This window comes from Dermacentor silvarum, chromosome 5 (genome assembly GCF_013339745.2).
Source record: "Dermacentor silvarum isolate Dsil-2018 chromosome 5, BIME_Dsil_1.4, whole genome shotgun sequence".
NCBI lineage: Eukaryota > Metazoa > Arthropoda > Arachnida > Ixodida > Ixodidae > Dermacentor > Dermacentor silvarum.
In genome coordinates, this window is record NC_051158.1 from 48070152 (window position 1) to 48087264 (window position 17113).

Below are 17113 nucleotides of genomic sequence, written 5' to 3' on the forward strand. Positions count from 1 at the left end.
TACAAATGGCGACATACCGTATCGCCACGGACGCAAGCATCGGCGAGCGGCACAGAGCACCCTTATTAATTTTTCGCGGGTAAGCGAGCGTGTGGCGACACTTGGCGCGTATCGATATGGCCTTACCCAGGCGTAGTAAGAAGGCAGGCAAGAGCTTGCATAGTCAAGGAACCGCTGGGATAACGCAAGCAACCAGACAATTGCGTCCGCAACAACTTGGATAAGCTTTTGAAGAAGACGCGTTGGGAACGAAGGTGAGCGTGTCGTCGGGCAAATTATGCGATAGAGAGAAAAAAAAGCACTACAGCAAGGTTTCTTTCAATTACGAAACACACGATTGGTAGTAAAAATGAGTTTACAGGGGGGCATCGTGTGAGCATGCGCGGCGTGCTTTGAAGTTGCTTATTTCTTAAAGTATGGCAGTCTTGGTGTCAAGGGTGCAGTAGAGACTTCATAAGTAATGATTACAAAGACTTGTGCGCTCTACGCGTATATGAATATTCCGTAATTGGGAGTTTCTGTCGTAATTTTTTAGCAGCCGAGCTGTTTAAGCTTTTCGTTTTCCCGCGTAGCGTTCGCGAAAACTCTCCTAACGATGACGTGACTGCGCACAGCTGCGCCTCGCTTTACCTTGCAATAGCCAATTGATATCCAATCAATAGGTAATCGATAATCGATCAACACTCAATAAATTCCGGAAAAGCATAGCCCGTAAGGCCAGGACCAGTTAGGTGCCGATCAGCTCCGCTGTTTCTTTAGAGCCTTGCGCCACTAGTGCAAGCTACGCAAATTTTTTTACATAGGTGGTTCAATAAAGACTGAGATTGGAGCTGCAAAACTTTTATTGCTCAAAATTATTATTCGGCAGTTTTACCCCTTTATATATGCTTCCCAGTAAGCGAACTACATGCGTCCCACTCTTTCTACCACGTCTAGATGACATGAGTCAAGCCATATTTTGACACCTACTTAAAGTTTGCCACCAATGCATCTCTACGCCTGATATTACATGTCTTGCTTCGCGTCAAAGCAATGTAAATTTTTACCGTCCCCCAAAGCATCGCAACAACCCACTTACCCGTTTCCCAGTCCAGATGCAGCACTCTCGGACTGGTTTATGTACCGCACGGTAAAACGGGACATTGATTTGACATGAAACAAGGTATAGCTAAGACATTAGATGCGATGTTGAAAGAAGGCTGTTAGGTGTTAAAAGAAGGCTTGACTCACGTTACCTAAGCTTCGTAGAAAAGGCGGGACGCGTGAATGTCACTTACTGCGCATCATTGAGAAATGGATAAAAGGGCCTATGAATACTTTTCAGAAATAATGAATTCAGAGCACCTGCCTCAGTGTTTATTAAGCAACCCTCGTGTATGCTATAGGATCTTCTGTTTAATAGGTTCGCCAACACTTTTCCAACCAGGTGTGGACCTCGTGCTCAACTCACTCGCCGGAGAGAAGCTGCATGCCAGCGTGCGCTGCCTGGCGACCTACGGCCGCTTCCTGGAGATCGGCAAGTTCGACATGTCCAAGAACTCGCCGCTCGGAATGTCGGTGCTTCTCAAGAGCGCCGAGGTGTACGGCATTCTGTTGGACTCGCTGTTCCGCGACAGCCCGAACCGCGGGTCCTCTGCGGCAGAGGCCAAGTGCCGCGTGTGGCAACTGCTCAGGCGAAGGCATCGCGTCGGGCGCGGTTCGACCGCTGGACACAATTCGTTTTGCAAGGGACCGGGCTGAGGAGGCATTCCGGTTAATGGCTGCCGGAAAGCACATCGGAAAGGTCGTGCTCGAGGTGATCCCTGTTTATTGATAGACAGACAGATATATACGAATAGAGAAACACACACACGCATAGGCGCCGACTACGGGGGGGCTCCGGGGCTCGCGCCCCCTCCGGAGTTTTTCCTGGGGGGGCTGAGCCCCCCCCCCCCCCCTCCCCCCCCCCCTCCCGGCGATCCGTAGCCCCCCATCCCCCCCCCCCCCCCGCCCCTAAAGTGTCATTACTGGAGTTCTGTTACCCACATAATTTGAGGATTCTCTTGCGGTGCCTCTACATTTTCACTTTTGTTGTGGCTAAAAGCTTACGGCACCATTGTTGGCGCTGATGTGCACGGCTCTTAATGTACGCTTTCGCTTTATTTCGGCAAATCCTGACAATAGGAGGACAAGCGCATTAGAAGCACCAGCGGCGGATAGCCTATACCTAAAGAATGACTATGTTGATGTATGTTCACCTCATTTCAAATTACTTTGCGTGCTTCTTGACCCTGAAAAAAACTTGCAGATTTAATTCAGTGAACCATTCGGCAGAGTCTTGTATCAACGGCGTGTGAAAAGCACGTGAGTGATATGTGTCTCAATATTGATTCTCTTTCCAGTAGGCAATGCTAACGACTGGGGACAAAAAGAAAAAAAAAGCTCTTCTAATTATTCACACCATTTACGCATTCGAGCTGGAAACATCGCCTCTTGCATGCAGAGACCATAAATACGGGGTGTTTCCGCAAACACTTAAAAAAAATTGTTAAAGGTTGCCTGTGGCAGATAGCACAATTCTAGTTCATGAGCTGGTCTACTCGAAGAGGTGGACATTACTTGCAGAAAAAAATTGAAATGCGTAATCGACTAATTAAAAAAAATTAAACAATTAGCTTCTTAACATATTAACTTATGGCCCGTGTTGCAATTTACAAATTCTAGCCGTGGAATTCGCAAGGCGGATGCACTAGGAACTAATTCTTAGGATGGCACCAGTTTCGAGATTCGACCTGCGAAGCTGCTTAGCACACTGGCACAGACATGACACATAATTTTGAACAAAAGTACGAACACATTTATTGTCTTGATCGGAAGACAATAGGTGTTTGCGGCCCGCCGGTGCCGATTGCACTTTCGCATTCGTTCTCGCCGTCGCTCTTGATAGGCGCGTTGCTCCTCGAGGCTCCGGACTATACGCGGCCTCCCCATTACGACGACAAAAGTGAAATTCTAAATGGGGAACGGCAACTTGTCTTTCTGGTTTGTTCATATACCGCCCCCACCGGAGAGCGGAAGGAAAGGAAACTAGATGCGCAGGCGCTTTGTATTACGATGTAATTTCTATAAAGTACTTTACTAGGTTACTTTTTGTTCGTAAACGTTCGACCCAAGTGCATTAGTAGCCATATTTCATTCCGCTGAATTTTTCAATTGACTCGATCCTCTTTGTTCCCTGTTTCGTGATTTCACAATTGGCGTCATTGCCAAAAGTTTTTGAACTGACTGACAATAAATTCGCGCGATAGCTTCCTGAGATCCGCGAAAGAGAAAAGCTTGTGCTAGAAATGGTAAACTTGCAATATTTGTAGTTTAGGCTGCCTTAATGGAGTGCAACTGTTCAGTGAGTTCAGTGAGCAACGCTTTCGTGGCCTTCTCCGTTCTTCAACATTGTCACTCACTCACTCACTCACTCACTCACTCACTCACTCACTCACTCACTCACTCACTCACTCACTCACTCACTCACTAACTAACTTCATCAATAACTCACTTACTCATTTACTCATTCACTCACTCACTCTTTCCCAGGTTTGGCTTAGCTGCAGCCAAGCCAAACACGAAAAGTGAGTGAATGAATGCGTGAGTGAGTGAGTGAGTGAGTGAGTGAGTGAGTGAGTGAGTGAGTGAGTGAGTGAGTGAGTGAGTGAGAGCGTGTGTATGGGTGGGGGGCGGGGGTGGGGGAACAATGTTTAAACATGGAGCAGGCCTTAAAACTTCACCTACAATGTCGCGCGATCACCCCCGCATACGTGACAACCATGTGGCAATTTCGGTACCAAATGTCGACGCCGTTCCCACGGAAGTTCTCGATGTTGGCCCCTTGCGAGAATTAGTGGCCTCTCCGTGATGGTCAGCTTGTCAGGGTCAGGAGATTGCTTAAGACGTATTGGTGGGCTGGTTGGTTGATCATGACGTAATGTGGCAGCGCACTTCGGTACAAAGATGTAACACAGTGAACTAACACGAGCACTGTTGCTTGTTCACTGTTGCTTATTCCTTGTATCGAAGTGTGCTGTCATATTACATCAGGAGACTGGCCGTCGTGGTAGTTAACGCTTCTAAGGAGGGCGGCGACTGTTTTCGTCTCGAAGTGAGCTGCCGTTTAGCGACGCATGAGGCCGATGACGCACTGCCGCCTGGAGTCCCAGAACTCGTCTCGCCCGTCAGCCCTGGGGAGTCGAACAGCCGAAGAACGAAACATAATTTATTGTCCATTATTATCCCCTTCAGTCACGGTGTGCACATTTGTAGACGCGATTTATTTTTGCCATTTCTGTGCAGTTGTGGCAAGGAATAGACCACAAAAAATTAAGCTTATTGTAAACTGAATGTTCTATGTACCACAAGTGCCTTTATTTTACTTCTGAAGGAAATCTATCGCTCCCGGAGATCGCCTTGGAGAAGGCACTACAGTGTTTGACGGGACGTGTGACGTGGGACGTTTCTGCATCAATTGCGAAATATTTTGTTTTCTTTGTAGTAAAGCGTACAACCAATAATTAACTTGTGCAAGTAATTCGCGCTAGTGATACAATTTTTTATGAAGAAACGTATCATTACTGAGTGCAGGATAATTAGATACTTAATTACTCTCTAATTGTGCTGGCTCATCGTAAAATGCAGAAAGCCATTCTATTGCTTTGACTTGCTCTTAATCGAGTCTCCAGCACCTTGGCATAAAATTATGTAAATGCGATACATTTATCGGGGGTTGATCATAATTCGTGACTGAAAGGGATATTATCAGGTGACGCTGATTTAGTCGCCAGCTCACTGGCCTCTAGAAACAACAAAGTGTGAACAGCACTCCACAGCTGCACGTCTGCCGGTGAAGCATTCTTCGTCCCTAGGACCGCCAGGGAGAACAGTACTGAGCTTGTTCGTAACCGTTAAGCACTATCGTCGCTTTCTCATGCGTTATATTACTGTCATGAAAAGCTTATCAGAATTAACTAAACACAGCACAAGCTACTTTTTATTTATTTCAATGACACTCAGGGTAAAATGGCACTACGATATTGATGTCGCACAAGTAATGTTATAGGCGCAAGGCAACGTTTCTTCAAAGGGACCTGTCTTAGTCAGGAACATGACAATACAAGTTTCCCCCTTTCGACGTTGGCTCCAGTCTGTGACGTTCCCTGTAGGACAACTGTTGACGTCTTCAAATCTTCGTTGGTATACTTGTGAACCTCTGTCTTGTGTGGATTACACAGGCAAGTGAATAAATGCAATAGCGTTCGAAAAATTTAAAGTTCCTGCTTAGGAAGATTAGCTACGAGAATATGAACGAACAATTATAATATAATAATAAATATAATGGCACATTTTACTCCCTAGCGTTCGAGTGCACTAGGTCGATCTCGTGGGGTGTTTTACATTCAGCTGGTCGAAGTAGAGTGCTCGGAACACATTCGACTTGTTCATTTAGAGCCCGGTGTGCGAGCGAGCTATGAGTGCTTGGAGGCGCTCTACTCTCACTTTCGAGCTGGAAGCACGTCCGAGGGCCGACGGAATTTCGATCACCTGACTATTCCGATTGCTCTGAGAGGAGCCGAACGTTCGGCTGGGGCAAGCTTTCTCTCCGGACCCAATCCTGGCTAGTCATCGTTGCAAACCGCGTTGGAGCATGGTAGTAAACGTATCGAATGTATCATCAGGAAAGATCACGAAATAAAAAAAAACGTTACAGAGCGACCATATAGAGAGTAGAGATTCGATGAGGCTGGCTGTCATAATGTGTCAGCGTACTCGTTCACAGCCGACTCCTCTTTCTGTCACAGATCCGTCCGGAGGAGAGCCCACCAAAGACTTCACCAGCCTCGCCGCTCACCGTGAAGGTCACTTCTCGGACGTGCTTCTACGAGCACAAGTCCTACGTAATCGCCGGCGGGCTCGGCGGCTGCGGACTGGAGCTCGCCGACTGGATGGTGAACCGTGGCTGCCGCAAGCTTCTGCTCACGTCACGGTTCGGTGAGCGGACAGGATACCAGCGGCTGTGTCTTCGTAGAATGCATCGCGTGGGCGCCACCGTTCTTGTGAGCAAGGACGACGTTTCGACGATGCAGGGAACCCGGAGTATCATCGAAGACGCCGAGAGACTAGGTCCCGTTGGTGGCATTTTCAACCTTGCAGTGGTAAGTGCGTACAAAGCGTGAGCAATTTTTTTGAAGAAATTTGTTAGAATGGGCGGGATCAGGGACACTGAGTGGGACACTGTCTTCTCAAAGTTGATAAAAGCGCTAACGTAAAGTTATGCAGAATTAGCTTACCCCTGCGAAGACCTTCGCATTCGATAAAGATTACATTTCGAAATTCTCGCGTCTTTTTTGCGATTGTGCTTTAAGCCAGCATTGTTCTTGATGTCTCCTGACAGAATCTATCTGTCTATCTATCTATCTATCTATCTATCTATCTATCTATCTATCTATCTATCTATCTATCTATCTATCTATCTATCTATCTATCTATCTATCTATCTATCTATCTATCTATCTATCTATCTATCTATCTATCTATCTGTCTATCTGTCTGTCTGTCTGTCTGTCTGTCTGTCTGTCTGTCTGTCTGTCTGTCTGTCTGTCTGTCTGTCTGTCTGTCTGTCTGTCTGTCTGTCTGTCTGTCTGTCTGTCTGTCTGTCTGTCTGTCTGTCTGTCTGTCTGTCTGTCTGTCTGTCTGTCTGTCTGTCTGTCTGTCTGTCTGTCTGTCTGTCTGTCTGTCTGTCTGTCTGTCTGTCTGTCTGTCTGTCTGTCTGTCTGTCTGTCTGTCTGTCTGTCTGTCTGTCTGTCTGTCTGTCTGTCTGTCTGTCTGTCTGTCTGTCTGTCTGTCTGTCTGTCTGTCTGTCTGTCTGTCTGTCTGTCTGTCTGTCTGTCTGTCTGTCTGTCTGTCTGTCTGTCTGTCTGTCTGTCTGTCTGTCTGTCTGTCTGTCTGTCTGTCTGTCTGTCTGTCTGTCTGTCTGTCTGTCTGTCTGTCTGTCTGTCTGTCTGTCTGTCTGTCTGTCTGTCTGTCTGTCTGTCTGTCTGTCTGTCTGTCTGTCTGTCTGTCTGTCTGTCTGTCTGTCTGTCTGTCTGTCTGTCTGTCTGTCTGTCTGTCTGTCTGTCTGTCTGTCTGTCTGTCTGTCTGTCTGTCTGTCTGTCTGTCTGTCTGTCTGTCTGTCTGTCTGTCTGTCTGTCTGTCTGTCTGTCTGTCTGTCTGTCTGTCTGTCTGTCTGTCTGTCTGTCTGTCTGTCTGTCTGTCTGTCTGTCTGTCTGTCTGTCTGTCTGTCTGTCTGTCTGTCTGTCTGTCTGTCTGTCTGTCTGTCTGTCTGTCTGTCTGTCTGTCTGTCTGTCTGTCTGTCTGTCTGTCTGTCTGTCTGTCTGTCTGTCTGTCTGTCTGTCTGTCTGTCTGTCTGTCTGTCTGTCTGTCTGTCTGTCTGTCTGTCTGTCTGTCTGTCTGTCTGTCTGTCTGTCTGTCTGTCTGTCTGTCTGTCTGTCTGTCTGTCTGTCTGTCTGTCTGTCTGTCTGTCTGTCTGTCTGTCTGTCTGTCTGTCTGTCTGTCTGTCTGTCTGTCTGTCTGTCTGTCTGTCTGTCTGTCTGTCTGTCTGTCTGTCTGTCTGTCTGTCTGTCTGTCTGTCTGTCTGTCTGTCTGTCTGTCTGTCTGTCTGTCTGTCTGTCTGTCTGTCTGTCTGTCTGTCTGTCTGTCTGTCTGTCTGTCTGTCTGTCTGTCTGTCTGTCTGTCTGTCTGTCTGTCTGTCTGTCTGTCTGTCTGTCTGTCTGTCTGTCTGTCTGTCTGTCTGTCTGTCTGTCTGTCTGTCTGTCTGTCTGTCTGTCTGTCTGTCTGTCTGTCTGTCTGTCTGTCTGTCTGTCTGTCTGTCTGTCTGTCTGTCTGTCTGTCTGTCTGTCTGTCTGTCTGTCTGTCTGTCTGTCTGTCTGTCTGTCTGTCTGTCTGTCTGTCTGTCTGTCTGTCTGTCTGTCTGTCTGTCTGTCTGTCTGTCTGTCTGTCTGTCTGTCTGTCTGTCTGTCTGTCTGTCTGTCTGTCTGTCTGTCTGTCTGTCTGTCTGTCTGTCTGTCTGTCTGTCTGTCTGTCTGTCTGTCTGTCTGTCTGTCTGTCTGTCTGTCTGTCTGTCTGTCTGTCTGTCTGTCTGTCTGTCTGTCTGTCTGTCTGTCTGTCTGTCTGTCTGTCTGTCTGTCTGTCTGTCTGTCTGTCTGTCTGTCTGTCTGTCTGTCTGTCTGTCTGTCTGTCTGTCTGTCTGTCTGTCTGTCTGTCTGTCGTCTGTCTGTCGTCTGTCTGTCTGCGTCCGTCCGTCTGTCCGTCCGTGCGTCCGTGCGTCCGTCCGTGCGTCCGTGCGTCCGTCCGTCCGTCCGTCCGTCTGTCCGTCTGTCCGTCCGTCTGTCCGTCTGTCCGTCTGTCCGTCTGTCCGTCCGTCCGTCTGTCCGTCTGTCCGTCCATCTATCTATCTATCTATCTATCTATCTATCTAAACAAGGGTTGAAGGCGAGCTCATTGGTATGCATCTATAGTAGAAAACAGCGCTAAAGACACGGACTCGTAAGGAACAAAGCACGAGCGCTGTCCTGTCTTCTTCCTTCTAGTTCGTGTCCTTATATCTAACAATCTATCGTTTTACGACGACCCAGTGACCCAATTGTTGCCATCGTCATGTGATGCCATCGAGGTTGTTCCATCGGTGTCAATCCAGCTTGGTGATCTTGCTCTCGTTATGCCACCGTCGTCGCGCCTTCTACCACACACCCAGTGGCCGAAGTTGTCTAATAGCTTAGGCCACTAGGTATGAGCTCTTGATGCCTTCGCGGTGGTTGCATCGTCGTGATTCCAGCTTCGTCATCCGACTTTTATCAGGGCGCCGTTGCCACACTAACGCCGTCATACAGATTCTATCTTACAGTCATCGTTACGCCACTGTCATCATACGGATGTCATCATCCAATTGTACTCAGGTGATTGTCGCGCCAACGTCGTCGTTGGGTTGCCGTCACACATTCGTTGTCATATCGTCGCCGTGATAACGTCGCTGTTATTACATCGTCGTCATTGTACCTTCCACATCCGACTCTCGCCTGGTCGCCGTCGTAAGCGATCGTTGTCACAGAGTCGTAAACTATCGGCATCCCTCCTAACCGACGGCTCACTTTCGGGACGTTGGATTCCACAATTGATAATAAAGGCAGAAACGTTGTGTGCACAATGGGACCCACCATGATAGTGCATCAGACGCAAAAGCACTCATTAAAATTATAATATTTAGTACGTGCCGATACACACATATTCAAACATTCCTGATTGTGCCTGTGCTGCAAGCATGAGCAATATTTGTTAGAAACTTGGAGTACGCCTAAGCTTCGCCTTTAAGAGTGGAACGCGATAGTGGCATTGGACGTCGTTGACGCCGACACCGACACCGTATTTTCTGAGACATGGAGCCCGATCAAAATTTAGAAAGGCTCGGTTTTCAACATTCCCGTCAATGTATGCCTAGACCCAAAGTACAGCGAAACACCATCAGAATTGGAGGATGCTTAAGCTTCGCCTCTAAGAGTGGAACGCGATAGCATTCAAAGATCCCTGGCTGCTTACCACGCTTTTTTCTCGTATATTAAAAATACAATCCAACGATATCACGGCTGTAATTTGTGGCCAAGTTGTACTTTACGATTTTTCAGACGGATATTACTTTGAGAAATTCATTTTTTGTTCACTAACGCCTTGCGCCACGTGGCGTGGAGGGCCTCTGTAGTCGGGGTGGTTCGGGATGATGTGGTTCAGCATTATTATTAAAGACGATAGTCTTTCTTGGTCTGCCTAAACGCGAAAAACTTTGTCTGTGTGTCTGTCACTGGATTCAACCGCCCGGCCAAAGCCAGCCAAGCTACTAGCACTGGCGGCAAGGGGTCATACACGTCAACATTATACAGCGCAAGGGAAACGTCAGGCCTATTTGAGGCAAAATATATGTACATAACCATGATGTGCAGCGTTCATTTAATTAACAATACACATTGAACTGAGTTTTACCTTAGTAAATGAAAAATAAACGCGTTAGAAATGGTGTCGAAGAGACGCTACGTATTAAAAACAAGCCGACAGAAGCCGCGGCTCTGTAGCCGGCTTTAAGCCATTAGTAATAAAAGGTCCGAACAGATGGCGCGAGAGCAGGGCGAACGCGAGAAATTTGAATTGAATTCAGCAAAACCTCCATTGCATCCATCATGGGAGGAGTGAGAGGGGAGGGGAAGTGCGTGAGGGGTGCGAGGGGGGGGGAGAGAGGGTGTTACGTATCAGGGGCGGCAGAAGACTATCTTCTTTCGACGTCATTTGCAGCGAAGCAAGCAGATATCCAGCCAATTTTTTCCCGCCATACGCCGGTGCTTAACGCCGACGCCGAAGCCGTCACCGACGCAAACGCCAGATTTTCTGCGACAAGGGGCCCTTAACGACATTGTGTTAAAATGCTTTCTAAAAACGACTTTCAAGGCAGTCGGCTGTGTATTTGCTTTCGGTGTCAGTATGCCGTCATGTAGCGGCTTGACTTTTGTCATTGTGTTTTCACAATGGCTTTTGTCAGACATATTTTTCAAGTTGCTTGATAGGTGCTTTCCAAGTATGCAAGCCATGAGATAGTTGTTCTTCCGATCTCTGATGTCTCATTTTAGAGTTCTCGCATAAAGTTTGCATTCTGTAACGTGGACAAAACTTACTAAAGAATTGAAAATTTACATTTAATTCGGTACCTGCCAAGTTTTTGGGATTGTGAAGGTGCAATAAATATGGTCAAGATAAATTTTCAGTGGATGAAATCAAATTAAATTGCAAAGTTTAACGGTCCTTCCCCCCCAAAAAAATGCACAGTCTGTTATGACAGTGGAGGTGTCAGGATCACTTTTGACCACCAGGGGTCTCTAATGTGCGCGCACGTCACTGCCACATGAGCGTTTTTGCCTTCCGTCCTTATCGAAATGAGGCAACCACGGCGGAGATTCGTACCGGCGACCTTGTGATTGGTAGCGCAACGCCATAGTTACTGAGCAACCGTGGAGTATTTTTCGGTGAACAGAATTGGCCAAATGAAGAGGCTGCTGCATTCCCACTTCCTGGTTTCAGGTTCTTCGCGATGCGATTCTGGCGAACCAGACGCTCGAAGCATTCGACGCCGTTTACAAGGCGAAGGCGGACGGCACCAGGCACCTGGACGAAGTGTCCCGCGAGTTGTGCCCCGAGCTGGACCACTTCGTCGCCTTCTCTTCCATTGCTTCGTGTCACGGCAACATTGGCCAGACTGGGTACGGTTACGCCAACGCCGTCGTGGAGCGTGTTTGCGAGAGAAGAGCTGCAGACGGACTCCCCGGTGAGTAGTTGGTCTTCTCTCAGGCCTTGAATGACACGAATTGCTTACCGACGAGCTATATATTCATGAATCTTGAGACGGAAGCTTTGAGACGGATTGCTTCTTTGGTGTAGATGTATTCAAACGATATCGTCTCTCAGGACATTGATCCTGAGGTTCTGAGGAGCATCGGGATAAGCTTTCGCTTATCGTGGAAACCTGACAAGATGACCGAATAGACACGTTACCAGTACGACTTGCCGTTTTCAAAATCCTGCGCAAAAAATAGTGGCATGTGCGTTGCCTAGATGATATGACCTTTATGACTAAAGAATTATTAAGGATCGCCTGTCTGTCGTTACAAAATGACAGTTACCTCGTCAATTCGAATACGCTAAGGCGGTACAGTGAAACGTGTTAGTCGTGGAAGTTAAGGCGAAATTACTGATAGTACTTTGTTCACCAATTCAACAATTTGATGGGAGTGGAAATCACAAAGTGGAATTGAACCTTAAGAAGAAATAGAGAGAGAAGCCAGAGAAAGCACAGGGGAAATCATCTGGCATGTTAATGTTGATGCTGAAGTAATAAGATAAAAAGAAATGAAAGTGGATGAAATCCTTCTTGGTGAGTTGACCGTTCCTAAGTTCACGTTCTACGTGAATCCGGTGGTTAAAAGTATGTCCAACACCCACCACCTTGATCGTGAAGCGGCTCTGGCTAACACTCCCAGGTATAATCGTGTGCACATGCAAACAAATACGCAAGAAAGAGGATGGAAGATGGCGCCGCGGTAACTTAACTGGTAGAGACATACAGTACCCAACGATTACTAGAGGGAACTACTAGAGTTCTAGTACAACAATTACTACAATCACTAGAGGGTGCTTCGAACGTGCAGCCACCTCGGGAATGATTTGTCTAATGGATTTGTCTAATGGAATGACACATGGATTTGTCTAATATTCGTGCTTGCGACTTCAAACGTCTTTGAGGATTCGTTTATTACGCTTTATTTGGGCCTATATTGGACTAAATTTCAAAGCAATTGATAGTTTTTTAATGGAGAAGGTAATAAGATTTCGCAAGCACGCAAATAGCCGCTAATTGCAGTGGTTCCGCTTCTCCATGCCTCCGCGGCGTAATCGTTTCTATATCGGGCTTCTGTGTGTGAGGTCCGGTGTTGGAATCCCGCCATCAGGCAATTTGAATAATGTTTACTTAATTGTTTTATGACGCAGTACTTTCTTATAAAACGATCACTTTGCAAAGTCACGAAGCCATTGAAAGCCAGAAGGACGACATTTAGGCACACACATTTGCAATACCCATCATTCCCATGCCGGCTGAACTGCCTGGCTTGCAGATCCAGCTGTAGTCACTATAGCGTCACAGTTACCTCTATTAATTGTATTAAACTCTATGGTTAGAGCCCCCGCACGCGTAATGCAGATGATGTGAGTTTGGTCCCCACCTGCGGTAACGTATGTTTTCGTCCACTTTTATTCCTCTTTGCCTTCTTACTATTACATTTAAATTAGACGTAACAATTACCATTCCGCTAAGTTTTCTCTGGTTTCATTCTCTGTTACTACGTGCCCCTGCAACAAACAAAAGATGGATCCCCTCAGATGCCCATACTCGTTACGCTCACGGAAGCATTGCGAAGAGCCGCTGTTAACTTAATCGTGTCCTGTACCCGTAGGCATGGCCATTCAGTGGGGCATCATCGGTGACGTCGGTGCAATGTACGACGTGAAAGGTGGCGACGTGGAGTACGCCGGTTACGCCCCTCAGCGCATCAGCTCGTGCCTGGCGGTGCTGGACATGTTCCTCAACCAGAGGCATCCCGTCGTCACGAGCTTCGTCAAGTCGGAGACGTCATCCGGGTCGGACGAGAAGAGTTCAAAGACTCGTGACCTTGTGGAGAATATCGCCAATATATTTGGTAAGCAGGGCGGGCCTGTTTTTCTTTTAGGGTCGGAACTCTGGGCTATACGTTTTCGCTAGCCTTACTTCCGTGATTATTTGATATGAAGACAGCAACAGAAGTTTATTTATTGAAAGCCACAGGATGGTGCCGATGATGGTGGTGACTAGAATAGTGGTGTAAGAAATGATGGAGTTCTACACAGCAGCATTCCTTAAACCTACACGTACTGTATTCTGCCGGTAGTTGTAACACTGTTCGCGTTCTACAAAAATATTGACAGAATGTATAGACACGTGGGAAAGAGTGCACTGTTGACTGCCAGAGGAAAGGGCACTACGCCTGCCTGGTCTACGGTCGTAGTTAGAAAAATAATGTGGGCAGCTTGCACTAGTGGTTAATCATCATACCATATTGGTGTAGCAGCGCACTGACACGGACAAAGTGGAGAGACACAAGAATACACGACACTGGCTTCTTGTGTCTCTCCACTTTGTCCTTGTCAGTGCGCTGCTACACCAATACGGTATGATGATTAATCACCAACTAGAAAACTAGCCCAACTTTCCACATTACTGCACTAGTGGTGCAAGGCTGGAGTAAACAGCGGAGCTGGAGATCGACCTAGCTTCTTCCAGGTTTTACTAGCCTTGGCTAAGTTTTGCTAGGAAATGCTAAGTGCTGCAAGGCACGGTATTCCGCATCGGCTCGCCGCCGGCGCGCAGATTCTCGCCTCGCCGCGCGACGCGCTTCAAGATGAGCGGCTTCTATCATCGGGTGTCCGGATATTCTTTGGTCGTCCCATGTCAAGGCTACATGTACTCGTCACAGAGCCAACGAGAGTTCTGCCGCCTTCGCGGCGACTCCGAGCTTTACCTCCCCGGTGACGCCACGGCCAAACTGTGCCTCCACACTTGCCGGGGCGTGATTGGTCGAAAACTGCCGAGCAGCCGCGAGAGGCGCCTGCTGCAGACATGGGCACCACGCGCGTTCAGCGCGAACGCAGGAAAACGTGGATGGCGTCGGCAGCAGCTCTGCGCGTTGCCTCATTGGTGCTGCTACAATTTCCTTCACTCTCTCTCGCTCTCATTTTCTCTTTCTCTCTCCCAAGCATAGAGCGCACCGCGCGCATGCTTTCATTCCCTCTCCTTAACGTCCCATGTCAAGGCAAGATGTGTACGGCACGGAGAGGAGGCGAAGCACACGCCGCTCCGCAAGGTGGTTGCTAGGCAGCGCGTGGTGACGTCATCGCCAGGCGCAGCTTTTTGCTCGCACTACGCGGCCTAACCAAGAGCTTAAACAGTTCCGCTGTTAAAAAGATTCAAGGGCACTGAATTATCCTTACGTAGATGGGGAAATCATTGCGACGTCTCTCCAATGACGCCTAGGCCTCGTTCGCGTACTTGCGTTGACGTCCAAAGGAGCCGGGAGCAGCTACTGACTCAGAAGTCGATGGTTTATCCATCGGAGCTCACGACACAACTCACCGAAATCACCACACCGACTGGCAGCACCGCGACGCGCGGCAATTTGTATGGACCGCCCCACCGTTGCCGTTTCCCGGCAACTGCAGCTTATGCAACCGCAATCTTTACCGGGAAACGCTTGCGGCGAACGCTATGCGTGAAGGCGAGCTTTCTAGTTCTTTTATTGCGATAGCAATTATATGGACACTCAAAAGCAGATTCCTGCCGTCGGCGTCGCCGTCGCCGTCGCCGTCGCTGTCGCCGTCGCCGTCGCCGTCGCCGTCGCCGTGAGGTTCCGTATGACGTCATTTGGAGAAGAAATCGTCGCCGCGCGCCGAACGCTGTATGTGCGAGTGAAAGGGTGCGAGGGGCGCGTCTTTCACGGGGAGTGAACGCACGGCGGAGAACAAACGCGCGTTCTGCGCCGTGCTCGCTTAAGGGCTGCAGAAGTAGGCGTCTCTGTTCTCCTTCACAATCACCATGTATGTAGAGCAAACGCGCCTTCTTCCAACGAGCGAGAGGCCGTGGGGGAGGGGGAGGGAAGGGAGGTGACGTTTAGCTGCGGCACGCAGTGCCTATTTATATCAGACGCTCCGGCAACAGTCACCAACGCCGCACGCATTTTGAGCGAACGCGGGCAAAACGCCGATGGCGTCGACAACAGTTCTGCGTGTTGTTGCTACCAAAGCCGCTCACCTTACTTCGTATGACATTGCTGTGTTGCTATCGCATTCATTGCTTCGCCCTTAGGGCGAAACTGTGACATTTTTTTAGATGCGAAGCATCTTGTGGTCGGGGCTATGTTACTCCCTCCCTCCGCCGTGCGTTGTCCACACTCCTACTGCGCATGCGTATCCTCCTACCCTCCTCTCCTCTCCTTGTCTCATCTCCTGTCCTCTCGGCATTCCTCCTCTCCTCTCCGACGCTCCTCTCCTCTCCGGATTGCGCAATGAATGGCAACACCTGCTGCCCGCGCGCAATAATGTGAAGCAGCTTAGGTTAGAGGCGCGACGGTAGGCGCCCCAGAAGCACCGGAAACAGTCACCAACGCCGCGCGCGTTCAATGCGAACGCGGGCAAAACGCCGACGGCGTCTACAACAGTTCCGGGCGTTGCTGGTACTGCTGCATGTCCAAGTTTATACAGCTGATAAAACTACCTTGAGTCGACCCCATGGCTGCTTCGCATACTACTCAGGGTTCCCCTACGGGAAGATGGTGTAATTTCTTTTCTTTCCCTCGCACTGCCGGTGCCGCTGCTCCCGCTGCCGCGGTGATCATGATGATGATTTATTGGCATCCCCTTTGAAACGGGGCGGTGACAAATAGTCACCTAGCCTGTTTGATTTAATCAGGTATACTATACATGTTTATACAATACTGAAAGCAAGCTAATGGGTCTGTAATTCTTCAATTCTTTAACGTCTCCCTTCTTATGGATAAGTATAATGTTGGCGTTCTTCCAGCTCTCTGGCACACTTGAAGTTGTGAGGCATTTCGTATAAAGGGCCGCAAGCTTTTCAAGCATGATATTTCCTCCATCTTTGATTAAATCTACTGTTATTCCATCTTCTCCAGGCGCTTTTCCCCTGGTCATGTCTTTCAAGACCCTTCTAACTTCATCGCTAGTTATAGAAGGAGCTTCTGTATCCGGTTCATCACTATTTCGAATGGAAGAAGCTTGGTTGTTTTGGCTACTGTACAGGTCAGTATAGAATTCTTCTGCTGCTTTTACTATGTCATCGAAATTGCTGATGATATTACTATGCTTATCTTTCAGTGCATACATCTTGCCTTGTCCTATGCCTAGTTTTCTTCTTACTGATTTCATGCTGCGTCCATATTTTACGGCTTCCTCAATTTTTCCCACGTTATAATTTCGAATATCCCTTACTTTCTTCTTGTTGATCAGTTTTGACAGTTCAGCGAATTCTATCTGATCTCTTGAGTTGGACACTTTCATGTTTTGTCGTTTCTTTATTAGGTCCTTTGTTTCTTGGGAGAGCTTCCCTACAGGTTGCTTTGGTGCTTTACCTCCCACTTCAATTGCTGCTTCTGAGATCAGCCTAGTTACGGTTTCGTTCATTATCTCTATGTTATCTTCATCTTCCTGTTCTAAAGCTGCATATTTGTTTGCGAGCACCAGCCTGAATTGGTCTGCTTTTACCCTTACTGCCTCTAGGTTGGCCTGTTTCCTCTTGACTAATTTCGCTCTCTCTCTCTTCAAAGCGTAATCAAGGAGTGGAGGAGGCATACGTGAATATCTTGGCAAATATCTACAAGGATTCCACAGCTACCTTGGTTCTCCACAAGAAAAGTAGAAAGATACCTATCAAGAAAGGGGTCAGGCAAGGAGA

General features: G+C 48.1%; 1 protein-coding gene across 1 annotated transcript in view; it reads left to right on the forward strand.

Annotated features, from left to right (window-relative positions):
* Positions 1-17113, forward strand: part of LOC119453374 (fatty acid synthase-like) — a 112142-nt gene that overhangs the window by 72076 nt on the left and 22953 nt on the right. The window contains 5 exon segments of the mRNA XM_049667927.1: positions 1427-1674; positions 1676-1795; positions 5826-6179; positions 11140-11383; positions 13068-13310. Coding sequence (XP_049523884.1) covers positions 1427-1674; positions 1676-1795; positions 5826-6179; positions 11140-11383; positions 13068-13310 — 1209 coding nt within the window.